This window comes from Rana temporaria, chromosome 10 (assembly GCF_905171775.1).
Source record: "Rana temporaria chromosome 10, aRanTem1.1, whole genome shotgun sequence".
Classification (NCBI taxonomy): domain Eukaryota; kingdom Metazoa; phylum Chordata; class Amphibia; order Anura; family Ranidae; genus Rana; species Rana temporaria.
In genome coordinates, this window is record NC_053498.1 from 30,201,617 (window position 1) to 30,225,397 (window position 23,781).

General features: G+C 41.7%; 1 protein-coding gene across 5 annotated transcripts in view; it reads right to left on the reverse strand.

Annotated features, from left to right (window-relative positions):
* The window catches only part of SYT3 (synaptotagmin 3), a 344,959-nt gene that overhangs the window by 184,055 nt on the left and 137,123 nt on the right, over nucleotides 1-23,781 (reverse strand). For all 5 annotated transcript variants that reach the window (XM_040327478.1, XM_040327474.1, XM_040327477.1 and 2 more), the window contains exons 3-4: nucleotides 20,169-20,315; nucleotides 16,041-16,204 (exon numbers count right to left, since the gene is read on the reverse strand). In XM_040327478.1, the coding sequence (XP_040183412.1) occupies nucleotides 16,041-16,182 (142 nt within the window). In that variant the 5' untranslated portion in view covers nucleotides 16,183-16,204; nucleotides 20,169-20,315. The remainder of the gene's footprint in view (nucleotides 1-16,040; nucleotides 16,205-20,168; nucleotides 20,316-23,781) is intronic.

Sequence of the window (23,781 nt, forward strand, 5' to 3'; positions counted from 1 at the left end):
CGCCGTTCGAAAAAATGATGTCAGTTCGCGCAAAGCACGGCGGGAATTTCGAAACAGAGCATGCGCAGTAGGTCCGGCGCAGGAGCGCGCCTAATTTAAATGGCACACGCCCCTTTAAATTACGCGGGCTTACGCCGGAGGCCGCCAGCGTAGGTTTTCATTGCAAGTGCTTTGTGAATCAGGCACTTGCGATAAAAAATTTGCGGCGGTGTAACGTATCTACGATACGTTACGCCGCCACAGTTCTACGTGAATCTGGCCCCATAGTGCTGAGCACACAGATACAAATTACACCATTACTGCAGAAACTAATAATAAAGACATGTCTGCCCCTGTATGGTTTCCTTCTTCCCTAACAAAATGGAAAATGTAATTATATTTTTAATTAATTTTTTTTCTTATACAGTATATTTTTTCTCCAAGACTAAAGTCTTGTTATTACTCTTTAGTGAATATTTAATATCTTGAAAAAAAAAAGACGTGGCACAGCAAGCTTTCTGGATCCCGGCACTTATTCTGCCTCTTACGACATTCTCTTAGATGTGAATGCAAGGCATGCATTATTTATGGAAACGTTTGCATCCAGCTACTGAGGAAGACAAAGAACACGGGATAGTGATTAGTGGTTTGGAAGTGACAATATACCTCTACAAATGATCACAAGGATCAGCACGTGGAAGTTTAGGGGTTTAAAGTAGAATGCCGCTTTTGTTGAGAATAAAAGTAGCACATACTTCTACATGCCAATTATATATACCGCAAGGATTTTAGAAAACGTAATATCACATTCTAACATGCTTTTGCATTGTAGATACTGAGACAGACAAATTCATTAACTTTCTCAGAGGAAGTGGGATGTGAAGTAGGAGCTTCTAAATGCGATAGTTACAGGATAAGATCCAGTGTTATAACAGTAAGAAAAACAGCTGGGAAAAGCAGTGAGCCAATCACGCTGCAAGAAGTTGATTTCCTAGCTGTCAAGGTTGCATTGAACTAACTTTTTGATTTTATTAACATTATTGCAAGATGGTTTGTTAGGCAAGTTCTTAAATCAAGTGCATTTTTATTTTATTTTACACAAAATAAAATGTGTGCTGAAATCATGATGCAGATGAGGTCTTGAAAATTTGGCATGTGCGTAGCCGTCTAGGTAAGACATGTTTACCTAAAGCTCCGCACCGACAGGGACATGACAGCTTCATGCATCGAAGCATACTGGGTAAAAACTATCCACACAGCGTCTATATTATCCCTGAAGTACAGGAGCATATTTTGAGGGCATGTATACCGCACGAAAATCTAAACTTAAAGCGGTAAAGCAACAGGTTTTACTGACACAGGGGCAGATCCACAAAAGTATTACGCCAGTGTATCTCTTGATACGCTGGCATAATTTCAAATTTTGCGTGTCGTATCTTTGTTTTGTATCTTCAAAACAAGATACAACGGTATCTCGGCTAGATCCGACAGGCGTACGTCTTAGTACGCCGTCGGATCTAAGCTGCAACTTTTCGGCGGCCGCTAGGTGGCAGTTTCCGTCGAATTCTGCTTTGAGTATGCAAATTAGCTAGTTACGGCGATCCACGAACGTACGTCCGTCCGGCGCATTTTTTTACGTCGTTTGTGTTCGGCTTTTTCCGGCGTATAGTTAAAGCTGCTATTATGAGGCGTACTCAATGTTAAGTATGGCCGCCATTCCGTGTAGAAATTTGAAATTTTTACGTTGTTTGCGTAAGTCGTTCGTGAATAGGTATTATTGCCCGCAGGTATGTGGATCTGCCCCACAAGCTACATCTAAAATGGCGGCAGCACAGCCACACCTCACCTCACAGAAGCAGCATAAGATATAGGTATGACCTCTATAGCCCTGCAACCCTCTGCAATTGGCCCTGACTTTCTTACCCAGTTTGAAAGGGTATTACATAAGGCACTGAAGAATACCTCAGATGCCGTTACCGACAAACTTACTCATGAGATTCATGAGGTAGGCAGATGCACATCTATTTTGGAGCAGAGGGTGGATGAAATTGACATTACTACATACAGAAGAATTGGAAACCCCTAAAGATTATGTTATTCTGCAAAACCAACTGGAAGATTTTGAAAATAGGCTAGACAATCAAATTTACAAATACGTGGTATTATTGAAGAAATTTAAGACTTATGCTGCGTACACATGATCGGGCATTCCGACAACAAAACCATGTTTTTTTTTTCCAACAGAATGTTGGCTTAAACTGGTCTTTCATAAACACGGTCAGGCCCCATACACACCATAGAATCTATCCGCAGATAAATCCCATCAAATGGGTTTCTGCGGATAGATCCTATGGTGTGTACACTCCGTCGGATATTTATCCGCAGATAAATTTCCCCTGGGATGGATTTCCAGCAGATGGATATTTGCTGACATGCTCAACAAATCCATCTGCTGGAATCCATTCCAACGGATGGATCCGCTCGTCTGTACAGACTTACCGGATCCATCCGTCCAAAGGGATTCCCCGCACGCGTCGTAATGATTTGACGCATGCGTGGAATTCCTTATATGACAGCGTCGCGCCCGTCGCCGCGTCATAATAGCGGCGACGGCGCGACACGTCATCTGCAGAGGATTTCAGCGCGGATTTCAATGCGATGGTGTGTACACGCCATCGCATAGAAATCTTCTGAAATCCTCGAGAGGATTTATCCGCGGATACGGTCCGCTGGACCGTATCTGCGGATAAATCCTCTCGTGTGTATGGGGCCTCACACAAATGTTGTCAGAAATTCCGAACACTACAACGAGCCGAGAAAATTAAGTTCAATGATTCCGAGCATGCGTCAAACTGATTCCAAGCAGGCGTTGGATTTTTGTGCTTCGGAATGTCATACAGACGATCGGAATTTCCAACAAGCACTTTTGTTGTCGGAAAAATTGAGATCCAGCTCTCAAACATTTGTTATCGGAATTTCCGAAAGCAAATGTCCGATGGAGCATACACATGGTCGGAATATCTGACCGAAAGCTCAAATCGAACATTTGTTGTCGGAAATTCCAATCGTGTATACATGGCATTACAGTCAACCATAACAGCACTTTTCCAAGAACTATCTCCATCTATTCCAATTGAACGTCTAGAAATGGACAGAATCCACAGGGACCTAACCTCACATAAAGAAGAGGGCCCGCCTAGAGATATTATACTGAAGATGCAATAATTTTGCACTAAAGAACAATTAACGGAAGCAGCAAGAAATAAAGAATCCCTGATAAATATAAACTTTTTCAGTATTTATCTCAATTCATGCTAATTAAACGCAATGTGATGAAAACGTACTTGCAAGTTCTCAAATATCATTGTATATCATATCGATGGGGGTTCCCCTTCTCCCTGCGCTTCTCTTATAAGGGAACTTACTATACCTGCAAATCGACAAATTAACTTCTTGTCATTATTAGAGAACTCCGCCTGTCAGCACCCACAACTACAATAGATGGGCCTAAATATGGAAAGAATTCTTCATCCGCACAACAACCTCAAAAATCAGCAAATACTCGGATGGGTCAGGCCCCACTTAGCCCACACAAAAGAGGTCATTTTATGTCTCCTCCACCAGAAGAGAAAGCTATTACAGACTGATGCTTTCTAATAGGGGTTATACTTATGTTTCAATCTCCTTAAGATGTTTGCCATAATTCTTGCATTGCATATGGTAACATATCTGATGTCCCGGAGATGATATTGAGTGGAGTTTATTCACTTAAATCATTTCTATGACACAATTTATTTTAAATATTTACCTTGTCTATTTATTTATTTTGTGTTTTTTTTTTATTGGATTTTCATTACTTTATATATTCTTTTCAAAGTTTCTTAAATTATAATTGCACCTTCAAGCAGTTTCATTATCAGGGCCTATTATTGATATTTGGACTCTTACTAGATATGTCATATACGAATATATTTAAGGTCTAGAAAAGTTAATCTATTTTTTCTCAGGAACAAAGTTGATTACCATTGATGAGTTGATTTGATAGATGGCTTTATCTATACATTGTTACAATATCAAATCTACTCAAAGGTTTAATTTTATAATTTTGTTTTTATTCTTTAAATTTTAATAATTATATATTGTAACTACTAGTTGGATATATCCACTGTTACCTCATAATATTCAAAGGTTTTAATAGACCTATTTTATAATTATAACTCGTTTGTCAAATAATAGTTTCTTACTGAATGTTTAGATGGCTGTTGTAGTCCCAGGGACAGCCACTGCACCTCCATCTTTTCCTTGAGTGACCAACATAGATTTGTTCACTCTTTGAAACATTTTTTTATCCACTGATTGGTGTTTTAACACCATTCACTGGATACCTACTCCAAAAAGGAGCACTTTATTTGTATTTTATATTTTTTTTATCTACCTTTATAGGTAACTTCTCTCAAACACCTATAATAATATTGTTATAATAGCGTTGTTTGATCCTAATACTCTCTAGCATGTTTTAATTTTACAGAATATATGAACTATCTTTCAACTCCTCCCCTTCAGTGAGGAAAAACCTGACCTTAAACCTAATTTCCTCCTACTAGTTTTCACCTAATAATAATAATAATGTCTTCCCTGAATATATTGACACTTAAAACGTACAAGGTCTCAACTCTCCCCTAAAAATGTACTAAAGCATTAAAATTATTTTCCAAATTACCAACCTGTGTAGTTTGCCTGCAAGAGAAACACTTTACCCCACAATCTGCACCAAAATATTTTAGCCACAAATATCCCCAAGTTTACACGTCCTTGGCTAATAATAAAAAGAGGCGAGTACTGATTGCATTACACCGATCAACACCGTTTACCCCAAAAACAGAACTCAAAGACCCTGAAGGTAGGATACCCGATCCTATCTGGATTACTAATGGATTGTGAGATTATGATCGTCTCTTATTATGCCCCCTAAAAAAAATCCTGTATCATTTCTTTCCCATCTTTTTTTTTGTTATCAAAACACATAAAATAAGTACTCTCGGAATTGGTGGTGACTCAAACCAAGTATTATACCCATTCCTTGACAAATCCCCAACCCCACGTAATGCACCTAACAATTCTTACCAGAAGCTTATAAACCAAATTGTTCTTCTTGACACTTGGCGAGAACATAACCCTGCAAAACGACAATACACTCACTATTCTTACCCTCAAAATATTTTCCCGCATAGATCATCTTTTTGATCCTGTTAGTACCTCAGTTCTCATTCTAGAGACTCACAAATTATTCCATGCACTTGGTCAGATCATAATGCAGTAGTAATGTAGTAGTAGTCTTCCTTGGTCCCAAAGCCCAATCACCAAACTTGGTACATCAATGATAGCTTGCTGGTAAATTCTTCATATCAATTGGAGTTAGAGAAAGCCATAAAGGGTTTACTTCCTCTTTAGTGCTCTGCATTGTGCAAAAAGGTTGTTTGATCCTGGCTCTTTTGATCATCCCCTTCTTCCACTGTCCCCTGATAATTTACTGATAACACAGAATCTATGGAGTCAGGCTGCACATGCTTGGTGTTTTTTTTTTCTTGGGAGAGTGCATGTGATCAGCACAGGTCCAATCAGCACTGTCCAGACAGAGGGTCGGGGATCCTGCAGTCTCATAGGACAGTCAGAAAACTCCTCCTACAAGCTTTAACCAGTGCTTGGCTGGACAGCGATAGAAGTCACTAGACTGCTCTAACTCCTGATGAGAAAAGGTATTTAGTAGTTTATGATTACTAAAATATTTACATTTCCATGTTCTGTGTACTGTGGGGGGGCAGAATGAATGCATTCTCCTGGGTTTAGTTAAACTTTAACCAGCTGTTTTCAAATCAGCAACAAAAGATTTTGGCTGGGGTCAGGCGTTAACATCCAATTGGCCTATTAGTGTCACATGTGTTGCAAGGGGATGCTTATATCTTTTGGGTTGTGAATAGCTACCTTGAATCTCTTTTTCTCAGGGGTAGGCAACCGCGGCCCTCCAGCTGTGGTGAAACTACAAGTTCCATGAGACATTGCAAGACCCTGACAATCACAGGGATGACTCCTAGAGACAGAGGCATGATGGGATTTGTAGTTTCACCAGAGCTGGAGTGCCGAGGTTACCTACCCCTGTCTTAACTATTGCTATTTAGCACCAAGATTATAACAATATGTATGGCCTATTGTTCCCCAACAGTAAGAAATCAGATTGCCTGTTCTAATACTCCACACAAAAGGCAATAAGGTCTTGGCTACATCGTACTGCTTACCCATATATTATCGTTTTGGTTTCTCACATTTGCGATTTTCACCTTTCCTGCGGTGCAGCTCTTTGCCTTTGTACCTGGTAAATAATTCAGCACCTTTAGACAGTGACTTTCCTCCACTCTATTTGTAACAAACAGGTTACATGCACGCTCTATTGATTTCCCTTCTCAAGCTGCTCGTCTCCGCTTTCTGCCAGATTCTACAACTACAATCTCTGTGCAAATGTCAACACTATCCTGAGCGCAACATAAGCTCACAAAGGGCGGCCAGGTGTTTATTCTAGGAATGGAAGAGGTCAGAGGGGCTCCACATGCCAAACACGAACGAACAATGTTTCTAGCCGATGCCTGGGGAGATGACGGAATTTGCTGTACTGTGGCTGGCTAAAGAAGAACTCCAGTACATTAAATATTAGATGTATATAAACGCATGAAAAAGAGGGGTGTACTGTGCCAATTCGATAAATTATAAAGCGGCAACTGAAAATGTTATACAACACTAATAATAATGGTCAAAGGAAGAGCTGTGCTGTTGTAGGTTAAAATGTGACACTAGTGACAATGAAGTGCTAGATAAATAACAATTAAGATCCCGTGACCACGTCCCTCTAGTAGTGACGAAACGTTGGGAGGAACGACGTTCTGACGTCACCGCGTTGTGCGCCAGACTCAGAAGATACCGGCTGCTGAATCGAAGAGCCGGCCGGCTCAATTGTATTTTATATACCTTATCTCACTTCTTCGATGTAAGTGTGCATTTTTATGTTAACATTTTTTAAGGGTTTTACAAAATTTATTAAATTTATAAAGGGCTACAGTGCTTCAATAATCAATGGAAAAAGAACTCCAGCTCCACAATTTTCCAGTACTTCAATCATTGATCAAAACAATTTATACTCCAGTGTTTCCGCAGAAAATAAAGTGATCCCCCATCGGAGACCCCACTCACCAGACATAATTGATCCTCAGCTTCACAGTGTGGGAACATTTAAAGCAGTGATCAAAAGATCATAAAAGATCTTTCCAAAGAAATGCTTTATAGTGTTTTCAGCGTTTTCTTTCCAAAAAAATGCTTTATAGTGGGAAGGATATGCCACACTTCACCAATTGAAAATAGAAAGAGAAAGAACTCATAGTGAAATTCTGCTGGGCATAAATGTATCAAGTACCACTTACAGGATTTCTGGCAAAGACAGGCTTCAGAAAAACATCCAAGATCGCGAATAGTCAAGAATAGTGGGCAGTCATCGGTATACCATTGGACAAATATGTTATAGCACCAACATCCCTATTATTAGAAAATATTGAAAGAACAGGATATGGGATTTTTAGGCTCCATGCACACTGGAAGCTGAATCAAACTATAAAAAACGGCAGTAGCTTTGCAGGGAGCCTTTCAACGTTTTTTTAGCGTTTTTGCAATATTGTTTATTAGCGTTTTTCAGTGTAGCTTTATTTTAATGGATAAAAAAAATGCCCAAAAACGTGACAAGCAATGTTTTTGAGCGTTTATTAGCGTTTTCCAGCGTTTTGCGTTTTTTAGCGTTTTTTTCCCATCGAAAAACGGCACTTTAAATGCAAATTTCTGGCGTTCAGAAAAAAGACCATAAACTTCACTGCTCATTAACACTAAAAAATGTCCATGTGTGCATGGAGACATAGGCTAACAGAGTGCAGTTTATGGGCTTTAAAAAAAAAAAAAAGCCAAAAAGCCAATATATTACAGTTGATCAGCCTTAGGTGCTAGAGATAATGGTCAATACAACATAAATAATAAAAAATAGAAAATATGTTATTAATAACAGAAATTAAAAAACTGATTAATACCATTATATTTGTCTGTAACAGTCAATGAATAGTATTTATCAGTTTTTTTTAAGCGGGAGTTCACCCCCAAATCAACTTTCTGACATTCGTTCCAGCATACTGCTAACATCTGCAGTATGCTGGTATTTTTTTTTCCGGCACTTATCGTTTTATGGGCCCTTGTTATCCGGCTCCGAGCGGGGATCGCTTCCGGGTATAGGCGTTCCTAATCGAAGAGGAGTTGATTGACGGTCGGCTAAAGCGCGTCACGGCTTCCGAAAATACCCGAAGTGACACTCGGGTGTTTTCTGTTGAATTCTGTTGAATTTGAGACACATTTGAAGTGACACTCGGGTGTTTACGGCGCCTGCGCAGTCAGCTCTACACGGCAGGCGCAGGCACCATTTAGCGCCGTAAACACCCGAGTGTCACTTCGGGTATTTTCGGAAGCCGTGACACGCTTTAGCAGCCCGTCAATCAACTCCTCTTTACTTAGGAACGCCTAATCCCCGCAGGATTCCCCGCTCGGAGCCGGATAACAAGGGCTCAAAAAACGATAAGTACCGGAAAAAAAAAAAAAACAGAATCCTGCAGATGTTAGCAGTATGCTGGAACTAATGTCAGAAAGTTGATTTGGGGGTGAACGCCCGCTTTAATTGCTGTTATTAATAAAATATTTTCTATTTTTTATAAAAAATACCCCCCAGATGGCCATTAGAGCCCCTGGGACCAGGTTCAAGAAAACATGTTACCCCCCTGTCTGGAGGAAACACTAATACTGACATGGGGCCTGGAGGACCGCCCTTTTATTTGGTGAGGGTAACGTGTTTCCTGTCCTGGTCTCATGGGCTGTCCTGGAAGACGCTTGGGAGAAAGCGGGATTCAAATGAAAACATTTTCCATTAACAGAATACATATTTAATAGTAAGTCTATCCATACATAAGTTCTTTCCCTCTTTAAATAACCTTTCCTTTCAAGGTATTCTCAGATTCCTTCTTTTGCCAATAGCAATACAAGAAGCCAATAGGGAATCAATAGAAATCATTGCACTGGTTTGGTCTGGGGACAAAAGCTGAGGGCGATACCCATGCAGTTGATAGCTGCCATATTCAATTTAACCAATGTATCAATAATATATTATTTGGAAAGAGATTACAAAATTAGGCTAATCGATTGGATGAATCCGAGCTGGCGTTATTGTTCCTGATAATAACAACCGTTCTGATCTTTCAGGGAAGGCTCAGACAGGGGGCATTGAAGTGAATCTTCACTGGTTGCATTGTCATATCATGTACCATGGGGTATTGCTTGATAAACAGAGGTAGTCAGAACATCTCGAGCGGCAGAGAAAGCGGTGACAGCAATGGGATTGGAATTCCCAAAGACTAAAACAAAGGCAGCCTGTTATTCTGTTGAATTTGAGACACATTTGAAGAGGAGACTAATAACTAAAGAAGAACTCTGGGCAAAAAAAAAACTGGATCCCATCAATGTGTGTTAATGTGTGTGTGATGCCACAAGGTCCTCATGTTTAAAAAGACCCGTTCACATTGTATTTAGGGTAAAGTGACAATTTAATGAACACCCTCTAACCCACTCATAATCACCTTTTCCATACAGCCTGCTGATGTTTGCAAAGCCACTGTAAAACACTTATAGCTTCCAGGTATGGGGAGCAGGTGACCTCCAATGATTTAGTGTTCAGGCCCAAGCAGCCAACCACAAGGCCTAGACATTGTCACATGATGTGGGGGTGAAAGTAATCAACCTTATGTTAATTACAAAATCAGCCTTATGTTGAATTAAGGGTCGGTTCACACCAGATGCAGTCAAGTGCATTTATATACTGCATCAAAAATGCATGGACAGTGTTTAACATGGATTCCAATGGCCCTAGTTCACATCAGTGCAAAGTGTGTTTTCAGGTGTGGTCAACAAAAGTAGAACATGTTGGATTTTTCCTGTATGGAATGTATCTGGAACACAGAAAACTGCATAAAAAATGCACATACTGTATCTTCAATTGTCCTCAACTGAGATTGTCCTCTTACTGGAGCCTCCGCTGCTGCAGACGGCTGCAGAGGGCACCGGAGAGTGGCGGGAGGCCCTCTCCCGTTGCCAATAAAAGTGATCTCGTAGCAAATCCACTGCAGAAACCACTTTTATCTTGAAGCAGACCACCTGCTCTTGAAGAGGATACCGGGGTTATGGCATAACAATGGTATTCCTCTTTAAAGTAGCGATGTATAACGAAAACTTATGAGCACAACTGTAGTAGTTGATAAGTGATCTTCCAAGAGAGGGGTGAATCAAATAGAGAGCGCACTAAGCCACAGCAAACACTTTAATTGGGTAGAAATGGGTATAGAAAAATTACAGTGTCACGTACTGAACATCAAAATATAAACAATGTTATTCAAATTAACTGCTCAACAGACAAACCCAAAAGACTACTTTCAATTATCATTTTATTAATATACAGTCTTCTTTAGAAAGCAACCTCAGACAACAAGTAGCCAGTCAGAGAACTACTAATACAGGAAACATAGCCACTACTCTAAAGTCAGAAGCCTAGATTCACGTAGGGCGGCATAACGTTGTGCGGGCGTAGCGTATCTTATTTACGCTACGCCGCTGCAACTTAGAGAGGCAAGTGCTGTATTCACAAAGCACTTGCTTCCTAAGTTGCGGCGGCGTAGCGTAAATCGGCCGGTGTAATCGCGCGTAATTCAAAGTAGGCAGGTCGTGGGCGAGTTGTATTTAAATTAAGCGTGACCCCATGTAGATGCATGGCCGAACGAACGGCGCATACGCGCGCATGCTCAGTATCACGTCGCATATACTCCCTAAGATACGCCGGCTCAATGCCTGTGACGTGAACGTAACCTACGCACAGCCCCATTCACGTACTACTTACGTAAATGACGTAAAAAGATACGCTTGTTCCGATGTCCATACCTTGCATGGGCTGCGCCACCTAGAGACCAGCTTTATCTTTACGCCGGCATATGTCTTACGTAAACGGCGTAACTAATTGCGACGGGTGTACGTATGTTCGTGAATCGGCGTATCTTGCTCATTTACATATTCAACGCGGAAATCAACGGAAGCGCCACCTAGCGGCCAGCGTAAATATGCACCCAAGATACGATGGCGTAGGAGACTTACGCCGCTCGTATCTTGGCAGAATTTATGCGTAACTGATTCTATGAATCAGGCGCATAGATACGACAGCGGCCATTCGGACTTACGACGACGTATCTGGAGATACGCCGTCGTAAGTCTTTGAGAATCTGGGCCAGAAAGTCTACCCAATTTACCTTTAAGGCCCATTTACACTTTAACGCCAAGGCACCTTTAGAAGAGAGTTGAGGTACCATCCATGACTAAGGCAATGCAGCTCTGCTCCTGCAGAGCACCACAATGCATTGTAGCAACTACCATACAATTTGGGTGTGTTGCATCACAAAAAATGCTGCATGAACTTTTGTAGTCTGATCTGGTGTATCGGCAGACAATTCAAAATTAAAGTGGAACTCCACCAAAAGGGGAAGTTCTGCTTTTCCTCCACCCCCCCTATTCTCTCCCTTAATTGGACTGTATTGTTCTTGGGTGGGGGGGGAGCAGGTACCTAATTTTCACAGGTACCTGCTCCCACCTTCAGTGAGCGGAAGTTCAACACCCCCCCCCTCTTATTTTTCATTGTATAGAATTCTATCCATTGCGATTCAGTAGCCTTCTCCCAAGGCTTCTGAGTACCCTACTTCTGAGTAAAACTGCTGCTTCTTGTTCAGTGGGTTATTAATGTAGGCTGGCAGGGCAGCAGTGTGTAAAAAAAAAAAAAAAAAAGAATACTTGAACCAGCACACAAATCAGCATTCCTTTCATGTCAATTTAGAGAATGAGGATACATATGGCTACCTATCAGATTTGGCTACCAGCTGTAGTGCGCATGTGTTACGCCACCATATGTGTTCCAACACTTTTACAAATGCTAAATTCTCATCGAAAAGCAATTACTAAAACGTTCACAAATTCCTTTCAGCTAAAATCACTAGCTATATTCTTCGTCACATTCGGCTACCCATCACATTTGTAAAAGTGTTGCAACGCATATGGTGGTGTCGCTCATGCACACTCTAGAGGGTAGCCAAATGTGATGGATAGCCATATGTGACGAAGCACTGGCAACTCTAATGCCGCGTACACACGATCATTTTTCGGGTTGTAAAAAACAACGTTTTTAAGGGTCTAGGAAAAACGACGTTTTCAACCCAATCATTAAAACAGCATTGCCTACACACGATCGTGAAAAAAAATGCTCTAGCAAAGCGTGGTGACGTACAACACGTACGACGGCACTATAAAAGGGAAGTTCCATTCGGATGACGCCACCCTTTGGGCTGCTTTAGCTGATTTTGTGTCAGTAAAAGATGATTTGCGCTTTTCTGTCTGTTACAGCGTGATGAATGTGCTTACTCCATTACGAACGGTAGTTTTACCAGAACGAGCGCTCCCGTCTCATAACTTGCTTCTGAGCTTGCGCGGATTTTTCACGTCGTTAAAGCCCACACACGACCATTTTTTACAACCAGAAAAACGACAACGTTAAAAACAGCGTGAAAAAATAGAGCATGTTATCTTTTTTCAGAACCCGAAAAATGCTCTGAAGCCCACACACGATCGTTTTTAATAACATTAAAAAAATACTTTTATTTTTTACAGCCCGAAAAATGATTGTGTGTACGCGGTGGATTTAGCCAGTGATGCAACAAGGTCCACACGTGGAACACCAGAATAAAATCTATAAGCCACATAGCAGGTAAGCTGTCCACAAGTCATTTTTAATACAGCATTTTCATACTTGACTAGCTTGCATCTATTAAGATATTGTACAGATTCTAAGGTCAACTAGAAGCAGTCAGAATTATTTGCTGCTTAACTCCTAATTGTATACAATTTTCTATTTTGAACTTGTCTTGACATTTTCATACTGGCTACGTATTTATGAAGCTTAAGGTGCGATTAACCTCCCTAAATGCCAAGGGCATCATACTTTGTGAAAACCTTCAATCTGCTCAACTGCACAGCACAAGAAAAAAAAAATATTAAAATAATTCCTAAAATTAACCTCAATATTAAATGAGCTGACGGGTAATTTATAGGTCTGAGACGCTGCAAGAATAAAAAATTAGACATAGGTCAATATGGCATCTCTTGACATATTACTGCATGTGTTGTGAGTTGTGTGTGGGCAGTGAGCTACTGCAGTGTGAAACTATAGAATAGAGATTCAGCAATCAAATGGTTTCAAAAATGAAATAACTGTGTTTTCTCAGTAAATTACCACAAATGAAAGGTCTGAGCGCAATCACAAAATCAGAACATTTTCTTCACTTTGCCTCTTGTGTTCTCAGAAGTATATTGGGGGAAAAAAAACGTATTGACTTGGTACTAAAAATCCCAAAATGTAAGGTTATAAGGACCCTCTAAAAAGTCAGTTTTGAGCCTACACAGGTTTTTCTTACTCCAAATCATACCGATTCACATGCGTTTTCTGGGTATTGTGTCCCACTGGGTATTGTGTCCCACTGGGAATCAAACCATGACCCCAACTGAGGAAGGTTAAATAGCAACCAGAAAAGCCCCCAAACTTTGCCTGTGAAGAGACTGGTGAAAAAAATAGTGTAGCGCTAATAACGTTAGTGTAATGATAGGAATACTCAAAAGCACAATATTCACTCTTAAAACTCTTCAGGGATAAATTGATGGGGTACTCTTACCAGCTGAGGTGGACACATGTCTTACGGGCTCCAACGGAAAAGATATTGAAAAATGCTCCAAATGGTGCAAGTCAACCAAGTACGGTAGGTTTTATTGGAATATGTCATACATCAAATGACAAATAAGAGTGATCACAAATATATAAAGGTATAAAAAGCAATGTGGGGTGCAGTAAATGCTGAACTGACGCGTTTCAACACAAAGGGTCTTCAACTGGGGGATATCATATTCATTTAATTTTCCAATAAAACCTACTGTACTTGGTTGACCTGCACCATTTGGAGCATTTTTCCATTTGAGCCCATGAGGAGTTACCATGGTGTATATCCATGCTGACCTTGCTGCGCCTGCGGTGTTCGTCAGTTATGAACTGGGCACCATACATCTCGATTCACCGGACCAGGGGTCAAGTCCTGGAGAAAAAAGTGTGGGAACTCCCACCCAAGATCCACTCCCCCACCAAAAAAAAAAAAAAATGATACGCTCTTATGCATAATTACTAAACCACATGTTTTTTCTAAATCCCGCGATAACTTGCGGCAGACCTCCGCAATGTCTCCTGGGAACCATGACAAAAGCTCCCAGGAGACATTGCGGCATCAAGGAAGTGACGGAATACCCGCACACTACCCGATGAATCCATATACAGGAAGCGGCCAGTAACATAAAGGATTACTAAGGTTCGCCTGCCCCTGACAGTGACTCGAGCTGGGCATCGCCGCTTAGTGAAGGATTGGCTGGGGCGGCTCGGCTGCTCTAGTCCTGCAAAGGGAACTGCGTTCCTGCTGTGAAAAAAGTGCAGGAACTCCGTTCCCATGCGTTCCAGCAGGACTTGAGCCCTGCACCGGACCATCCTTCACATGCAGCATTGGATCCAGACCATCTAGGATTTCAAGCTATATTGACTCACTGTTGTAAGACATGTATGTCCACCTCCGCTGGTAAGAGTACCCCATCTACTTATCCCTGAAGAGTTTTAAGAGTGACTACAGGCAACTCCTTCTCCCTCTTATTATTTGGTGTCACCCTAATAGGAAGACGTTTTTTTGCCTTCTTTCTGCCTATGTGGACTTCACTCCATATCACATTTTGAAGTTTACATTCACAATTGGACTTCTGTCAGTTATTGTTCTTATTGTGTTACAGTATGTATATTCGCATTTCCAATTTTCTTGATGTTCATTCACCAAGTATTTATATTGTGCTTTTGAGTATACCTATCTAATGATAGGTATACTCAAAAGCACAATATAAATACTTGGTGAATGAACATCAAGAAAATTGCACTAACATTATTAGCGCTACACTATTTTTTTCACCATTTATGTTTGACTTTGTTTGTTTGAGTGTTAGCTGCTTGTTTCACTTATTTGTTTTGGGTTTAGCCCAGTTTTTCCCCCCACTTTCACACTTGTTCTGTGAAGAGACTAGCCAGCTCATACTACCATTAAGGCCCCAAAAGAGAACAGGGACTAGGGTAGGAAGGCAGCACTAAGCATAGTATGAATGCATCACTGGGCAAGGACAGACCATTCAGTGGTGCCAAACCAGACCGAGAACCTGAAGATGATCAAGCCTCGAAATTTAAGCCCTGACAAAGGGGGAATGTTGGGCCCCCAATATGTGTTGGCAGTTGCAATAAAAATCTTTTAATGTACAAACTAGTGTGGTTCTCTAGTCATTTCAACACTTTTGCAGACAATGGGTGAGCTGGGGAAGAGTGGAAAGTCTGAAGTTAGTTCTATCAGAGACTTCTACATCTAATGTGGCGAACGGTAAGGCCAGTTAATTTTGGAATGCATAGAGAAGAAGAGATGATGTTCTAAACCAAGCAACAGCTACCCTACTCGAACAGAAGTGCAGGAAAAGTCTATGTAATGAAAAAGTATGACTGCCCATAAGGTTCATATATAATTATTGACTCTACATAGTGTAGAAGCAAGGTTTTTTAAAACATTAGCTCACATTGGTTTGATTAAACAAAATGCTCACATTCACATTTAAATCTAAAAAATAAAAACTTAAAAGGACTATTGTGTCCCTATAAAAATAAACATATGACAAATGTTCAAGTGGCAAAAATTCTCTGATACAATGATGTGGTCTTGGTCTGACTGCAGGGTGCATTTGTGTAAAGCATGGGCACACACACACAAAGAATAATAATGAGCCAACTTTACCAGCGTTTGAGTAGTGTATCCCTTGAGTCCTCTGTAGTTCATAGAACTCCAGACATTTTTCATCCTGCTCAATCCTATAGCACAGCTCCCTCATCAGCATCGCTGTGAGGCGACAAAAATCCTCTTCATAATCCCCAGACATCTCGCAATACCATCTCTTAGCACTAGAAACAAAACAGTGAAATTAGACTTCACTTTTGGGCCAAAACATACTTAGAACCATGACTAGATAAAAATAAAACCTCAAAACACAAGTGGCCTCCTCTTTGTAATGTCATAGCTGTCAGTGTTGGGAGCAGGCAACAGACCTTCCATTAATGCCAATAATATTACATTAAGCCAAGCACTGACAACACATTTATTTGGATCCCTGGAAAGGAGACCAGATAACATACAAAACAGCAGCCTTACCTGCTTCAGAAATTAAGACAACGTTTCTAAGTAAAATTGAATGCATATTTATAAGTAGTGTATTATTCATTTTCTAAAACGTGCCACTTTTCCACAACTACTTTAAAAGCTTTTTCTCAAAACAGTCACATTTAGAGTTATGATCTGTACATCTTCATTTCCCATTCTTTAAGGAATGTCACCTGTGTTTACAATTCAGTGAACTTTACAATTGCTGGCAAAAGTGCTTTAAAATGTATACAATCATAGAGTGAGCAAATGGTGCAACAAGTGAAACCTAGAGAGCAGTGGTTCTTAACCACTGGGCTGTGGCCTGCTGCCGTGCTGTGATCTCTCTCTCTGTGAGCCCTCCGGTCAGCTGCAGCTCCACCTAAACGCTCAGGTCCCATACACACGGCCGAGAAACTCGATGAGCATAACACATCGTTTTGCTCGTCGAGTTCCTTGTGAAGCCGCCGAGGATCTCGGCGAGCCAAGTTTCCCCGTTGACTAACGAGGAAATAGAGAAAATGTTCTCTATTTGGCCCGACGAGATCCTCGTCGGTTTCCTCGGCCAAAAGTGTACACACGGCCGGGTTTCTCGGCAGAATACAGCTCCGATCGAGTTTCTGGCCTCACAGTGGCCCCAAACCATCCATAATAGATCACAGTGCCCCACAACCCCCTCAGTGCCCCAAAAACTCAAACATCACACATGTCCACCCATCCCCTTGCAGTTCCCCCAGGCTACTGCAGAGCCCCCAGCCCCCCATAAAGCTCCTCAACATCCTACAGTGACCCATGCTGCCCCCAATGTTTGACAGTGTCCAACAGCCACGACACCCTACAGTCTTTCCTGGTGCCCTTGCACAGTACCCAGACTCCTAAAGATACCCTGACAGCCTCTTCGAGAGACCCCTTCCCCACAGTTTCTCCCAGGTCCCTGCTAAAATTTCTTCCCCTACAGTATACCCAGCCCCCTCCAGAAACCTCACCCCCTACAGGGGTACCAAATCTTCTGCAGAGTCCTCTTAAGAGCAGGTTTACACTGGGGCGACTCATCAGGCGGCTCAGCTGCCCGACAAGTCGTGTCCCATTCAATGCAATTGAACCGACTAATAAAAGCGACACAAGTCGCCCCGACTTAGAAAAAGGTTCCTGTACGACTTCGGGGGCGGCTCAGGGTGACCTGCATTGACTTCTATACAGAAGTCGTTTTGCAGGTCGCCTCTGAAGTCGTCTTCAGGACGACTTGCAGAGTCGCCCCCAAAGTCGTGCCGCGGCTGTGTGAACCGGCTCTTACTCCTGTTTGGTAACCCACAGGGTTAACTTTACATTATCCTCTTTATTGCTTCATCTAATGTCCCCCTAAAAACATGCTTTATTAAAAATGCAGCTATATACCTTGTTTACTGATCGCAGATCGTCAATCATGTGACATGCCACCTCTATCTTCCCTCTGCCCGACAGATGTAGAGGGTGGGGCCGAGGACCCCCCCCCTAATGATGTCATTCAGGAGGGGGGAGAGAGGTGGCCCCGCCAGCTGAAGCCGTCATGTGAGAGAAGAGAGAGGCAGCATGTTACGTGATCGGTGATCTGCAAAATATATAGCTGCATTTTTAATAAATCACAGTCACAGGGGGACATTAGAAAAAAAGAAAAAAAAGGATAATGTAACGTTAAACTTAATTGGAGTAGCAGGACGGGAGGGGGCAGCACAGACACAGAGAGGAGGGGGGAGAGGATGGAGGAGGGGATACAGGGGACACAGAGCAGGGCTGCAGCTAACGGAGGCAGGTAAGCCGACAACGGTGTCAGGGCTCAGTAGCCCTGATATATCGTGGTCAGTGTACATGGGGGAGTTCAGAAACTGGCAGGATCAGCCAGGTATTTCATTTTATATGGAGGGCAAAATTACACAGCAAAAGCACTGTGCTGTATATAATGCTTTTAAGGAACAGGATATTTATTTTTGATTTTTTGGGGGTTAACAAACACTAACCTTTTGGGCTATGGAAGGTTTTTAAAAAAAATCAATCATGCCCTGGTCTTAGTAAATTTGAGAAGCACTGCTTTACCACACTTGATCAAGCTCAGCTGTCACTGCACGCATTCACTTCACCAGACTGTAACCTAAAATGTCATGTGTGTATGTCAATATTTGCTCTTGCTCCCTCTCATGGCTTCATTGTGATCTAGAGGCAAATACTAATGAACGGCTGGTAAACCCAGTTCAAACTGAGCACAGAAATGTGCCTTAAATCATTTTTTTTCTATAATTATGCCCCATAGAAAGAAGCAGAGCTTCTATATGAAACTATAGAAAAGGTTTTATTCATACCAGAGCTCGAGGATGTAGCCACCAACAAGAGCCATGGCCAGGGGATCTCAATCTCTCTGCTGGGTTTATTTTACATATGCATAAGCATACAGAAAGGATGCACTCTCATCCTTAACACTCGCTATTGTATAATACAAAACATAGCAGTAACCAGCCTGTAATTAATCTTACAAGCATCCACCCTTAAAAAAAAATACAGCTTTGATAAACTGAATCTTCATAGTCACCACTTAGGGAATGTTAAAACATATAAAAAGGTGCATGGAAATGGTAGGCTTTTAATACTTATTTATTGTCTCGGCGCCCCCACCAACAACCTTTACTGGATTGAAGAAAGATCACTGGCTGAAAATGTTTGACATCCAACACATTCCTGGTTGTTTCAGATGCCTGTAGTATCCCTATTCACTCTGTAATTGCATCCACCAGCCCCTATGACACTTCATGACATAAGGGTTCCCCTACTCAGTCTATGGTTCCATCCACCAGCCCCTATGTTACTTCATGACATAAGGGTTCCCCTACTCAGTCTATGGTTCCATCCACCAGCCCCTATGTTACTTTATGACATAAGGGTTCCCCTACTCTATGGTTCCATCCACCAGTCCCTATATTACTAGAAGACAACCTTTTTCAACCAAGGTACCCAGGCAACCTGGGATGCTTTGAGGTTTCTTGAGGGGTGCCTTGGCAAAATGCCTATACATAGCCCCAAAATTGTATACAAGCCGGTGGGTGGATCAAGCCTGCCTTTTAATTACACAAATCCACATGTTTTCATTGTACACCATTACAACCTTCTAGCTGTCAACCTCCTAATAAACAATGGCATTATCAGTTGGTAAGGAGGATGTCGGTGGCCCCAGCATATCATCGTTGTTTGACCTTCCCTTGCCACTCTCCATCCGCTTTGGGGTCTCATTAGCTAAGTGATGGAGAAAAACTGAGAGAGAAGAGAAACATTGGAATACTAACCATTACCAGTTTACAGAAGTGTATTTGCTTTGGAAGAATAAACCACCTCTAAGATTGGGTGTGGACTTGTGGATGTTGCTGCATTATGTAAAACTATCAGAATAGTTATTGTATTTTAGAATGGTGTGCCTCAAGATTGTCTATAATTTTAAAGGGTGCCTTTACTGGAAAAAAATTGAGAAACACTAGTATAGGACACAACAGAAACGATAAGCACAGATAGATGGGGCCACAACCGGAATGGTGTCCAATTTAGAACATTCTTTAGCCAGACAGATTCAAGAAAATGAAGATGGGTCCATGCCGGCAGCAGAACAAGCAATTCATAAAAGCCTTCTTTTCCTGGTACCGTCTTTTAAATTTACTTTAATAGCAGAGTCACTTTGAATTCTACAAGACAGTTTTTTTTTTTAGAACAAACCTGTACTAGAAAAAGCTGGGGAGAGGCGGTTTTTCTCCCGCCATTCAAATGATGAGATTCAGCAGCTTGTTAGCCCCGCCCCGCCCCTACACGGTAAAAAAAGGGGGAGCTCTGTCCTGGGTCTCAAAGGATTGGTTTTTCTGCAGCCTGAAAAGTGAAAACACAGGAGATTAAAAAAAAAGTTTGTCATTTAATATTTAATCCCTTCATGACCAGGGTAAAACAAACGCCTAAACATAGTTTTGAAACTTTGACATGTGTTAGTAAAACTGTACATATGGCACCTGCTTAATGTATCCAGGTGAAAGTTGCTCCAAATAACAGACCAAATTGTGGTGCCCCCCTAACAGTGTTCAGTGTAGAAGTGTCCTAATGCACTGCTATTTAAAGAGGGGGTTCACCCTATAAATTTTTTTTTCTAGCATTAAATTAAGCATAGTAGCGCGAGCTACAGTATGCCTTTATTTATTTTTTTTGCCCTGTACTCAATGTTTAATCCTATAGTGAAGATTCAGACTCCCCGCGGGGAATGGGCGTTCCTATCCAGAGGGAAGATCATTGACGGCTGGCTCTGGCGCGTCACGCTTCTCCGGAAATAGCTGAAATAGGACTTGGCTCTTCACGGCGCCTGCGCATAGTCTGTGCGCAGGCACCGTATAGCGCCGTGAAGAGCCGAGACCTACTCCGGCTGTCTTCGGGGAGCGTGACGTGCCATAGCCGGCCGTCAATCATCTTCCCTCTGGATAGGAACGCCCATTCCCCGCGGGGAGTCTGAATCTTCACTATAGGATTAAACAGTGAGTACGGGGCGAAAAAAATAAATAAAGGTATACTGTAGCTTGCGCTACTATGCTTAATTTAATGCTAGAATGTTGTCATTGAGGGTGAACCACCGCTTTAAAGAAAGTGGAAAATACGATTGGGCCTGCAAAGTTATTATTTTTGGTATTTTTATCTTAAAGAGGAAGTGAACCCTGATGGGTTTTACTTCCTCTTTTGCTCACTGCAAACCCAGCAAATTAAAAGCATATCGTGACACATATCGAATTCAGCGATGTCCCCTGTGAAGGCTGCGTCCATCTTTTCTCCCCTCTTCCTTCCGGGGCCTTATTATAGGCTTACTTGTAGCAAAAAAGTGGTTTGTAAGGGTTTACAACCACTTTAACATATTGATTTTGACGTAAGACATCTGGTTCCTAGACAGGCAGCTTCTACACATAGTAATACGACGTCCACAGATGGGATCTCCCATCCTAAGTGGACGTCATACGACGTCCTGGGCTTCCCGGCCGTCTAGGGGGCACCCAGGGCATCACTCGGGACCTGGTGCACGTGCCCGGCGGCCGCGATGTCCGTTAGGCACCTGCGATTGCCCGCAAACACGGCAGGACCGTGGATCTGTGACCGTGGATCTGTGTGTGTGTGTTAACACACAGATCCACATCCTGTCACATCCCCTCCCCCTACAGTTAGAATCACACACTAGGGAACACATTTAGCGCCCCTAGTGTTAACCCCTTACCTGCCAGTCACATTTATACAATAATCAGTGCACTTTTATAGCACTAATCCCAATGGTCCCAAAAATGTGTCAAAAGTGTCCGATATGTCCGTCGCAATGTCACGGTCACAATAAAAATCGCAGATTGCCGCCATTACTAGTAAAAAAAATAATAATAATAATGCAATAAATATATCCCCTATTTTGTAGACACTATAACTTTTGCGCAAACCAATCACGCTTATTGTGATTTTTTTAACAAAAATATGTAGAAGAATATATATCAGCCTAAACTGAGGAAAATTTTGTTTTTTTATAGATTTTTGGGGCTATTATAGCAAAAAGTTAAAAATATTTCAATTTTTTAAAAATTGTCGCTCTATTTTCATTTATAGGGTAAAAAATTACAAAACACAGAGGTGATCAAATAACACCAAAAGAAAGCTCTATTTGTGGAAAAAAAAAAGGACATCAATTTTGTTTGGGAGCCACGTCGCTCGACTGCACAATTGTCAGTTAAAGCGAAGCAGAGTCGAATCGCAAAAAGTGCTCTGGTAAGGAAGAGGGTAAATTCTTCCCGGGCTAAAGTAGTTAAAGCACAAAACTACTGCTAGAAGGCCCAGATAAGACATTATTACAATAAAAGTCAGGGGAACAATTTAAGGAGTAGCCAACACATTTCTGGGGTCCAAAAAAATGCCCCCTTCATCAGGGCCTGATTGAAATTAATGAATGGACTTAAAGTTACCAGGCCTTTAATGGAGTTTTTCCTGTGTGATCTCAAGCACAGATCATGTTGGCAGCCAATTTGTTAGCCGTATTCAATACAATCAAGCCCTGATTAAAAGGACAGTTTTAGACCCCCAAAACACATTTTATAAGCTTTGGATCATCCCCCTAATTTTTACATTAGTCAAGTTGTGTCTGCACATTTCTGCTCATGCATCGGTGGTCAGCATAGATAGGGGGTCACCTTGCCATTGCTCACTACTCAAGGAACCTGTGGCAACCTCAGGAGGAACTCTGGTTGAGAAAAAATGATTTTCAGAGGTTATATTATTTATATTACAAAGTTTCAGTGAAGCTAAAGCATGGTCAGAATGTAACCTAAGACCAAATCATATTTTTTAGTGAGAAAGGAAGCATTATTAACCCTCTCAGTTTTACTTGCCATCTGTCCCCTCTGGGAAGATTCACCCTCTCTACTTGGACTTAAAGTGGTTGTACACCTTGTACAACCACTTTGGCCTAGATTAAGGCTTACCTGTAAGTGCAGGAAATATCTCCTAAACCTCCACGGTTTAGGAGATATTTACATTAGAGATGAGCGCCGATGTCTATGGCGCATGCGCTGTAGACAACAGTGCAGGAGCACTTTAGAAACGCCGATCATGCCGTTTCTAAAAGAAGATCATGCCATGACTGGCGGCTCCCATGCGCATGCGACGTCACGCGACTCCGGCCAGTCACAGAGCTGAAGTTCACAGCCCCGGAAGGAAGAGGGTGAAGAATAAACGCTTCCTGCAACAGGGGACAACGGTGACAACCGGTTTCAGGTAAGTGATGCATAGTTGCCCATTATGCTTTACCTTTGCAGGGAAATAAAGAGGAAGTAAAACCCATCAGGGTTTACTTCCTCTTTAAAAGATAAAAAAAATCCCAAATTTGACATTGTCATTGTAAAGTGGAAAGATCATTCATTGGTGACATTAGATTACCCACACGTTGAAGTAATTTCCCTTCCTTCCTGAAGTGTCTACAGGACAGGAATGATGCAAAATCTCCCCAATGGGACAGAGACCCCAGAAAAACATAACAGGTGTTTTTACTCATACACTAAGCATAGTGGTGGAAATTCCTACTTCATTGGCATCTTACTTTTAAATCACCAGGTCATCAGGTAATGTTTAGAATGACAGCCACAGAGACTGCTCCTTTAAAACCAGTCAGTGGTGGTAGGTCTAATATTTGTAACTGTCAAGTTCCCTTTAAAGAAAGGCCTGGAGCGGGAGGATTAAAAAGGAGCTAGCAGAGGGCCGGCATGACAGGAGTGATAGGAGAGCAGCAAGGGTTAAGGAAGTTCGTGCAGGAAAAGTGAGGATTAGAGGAAAA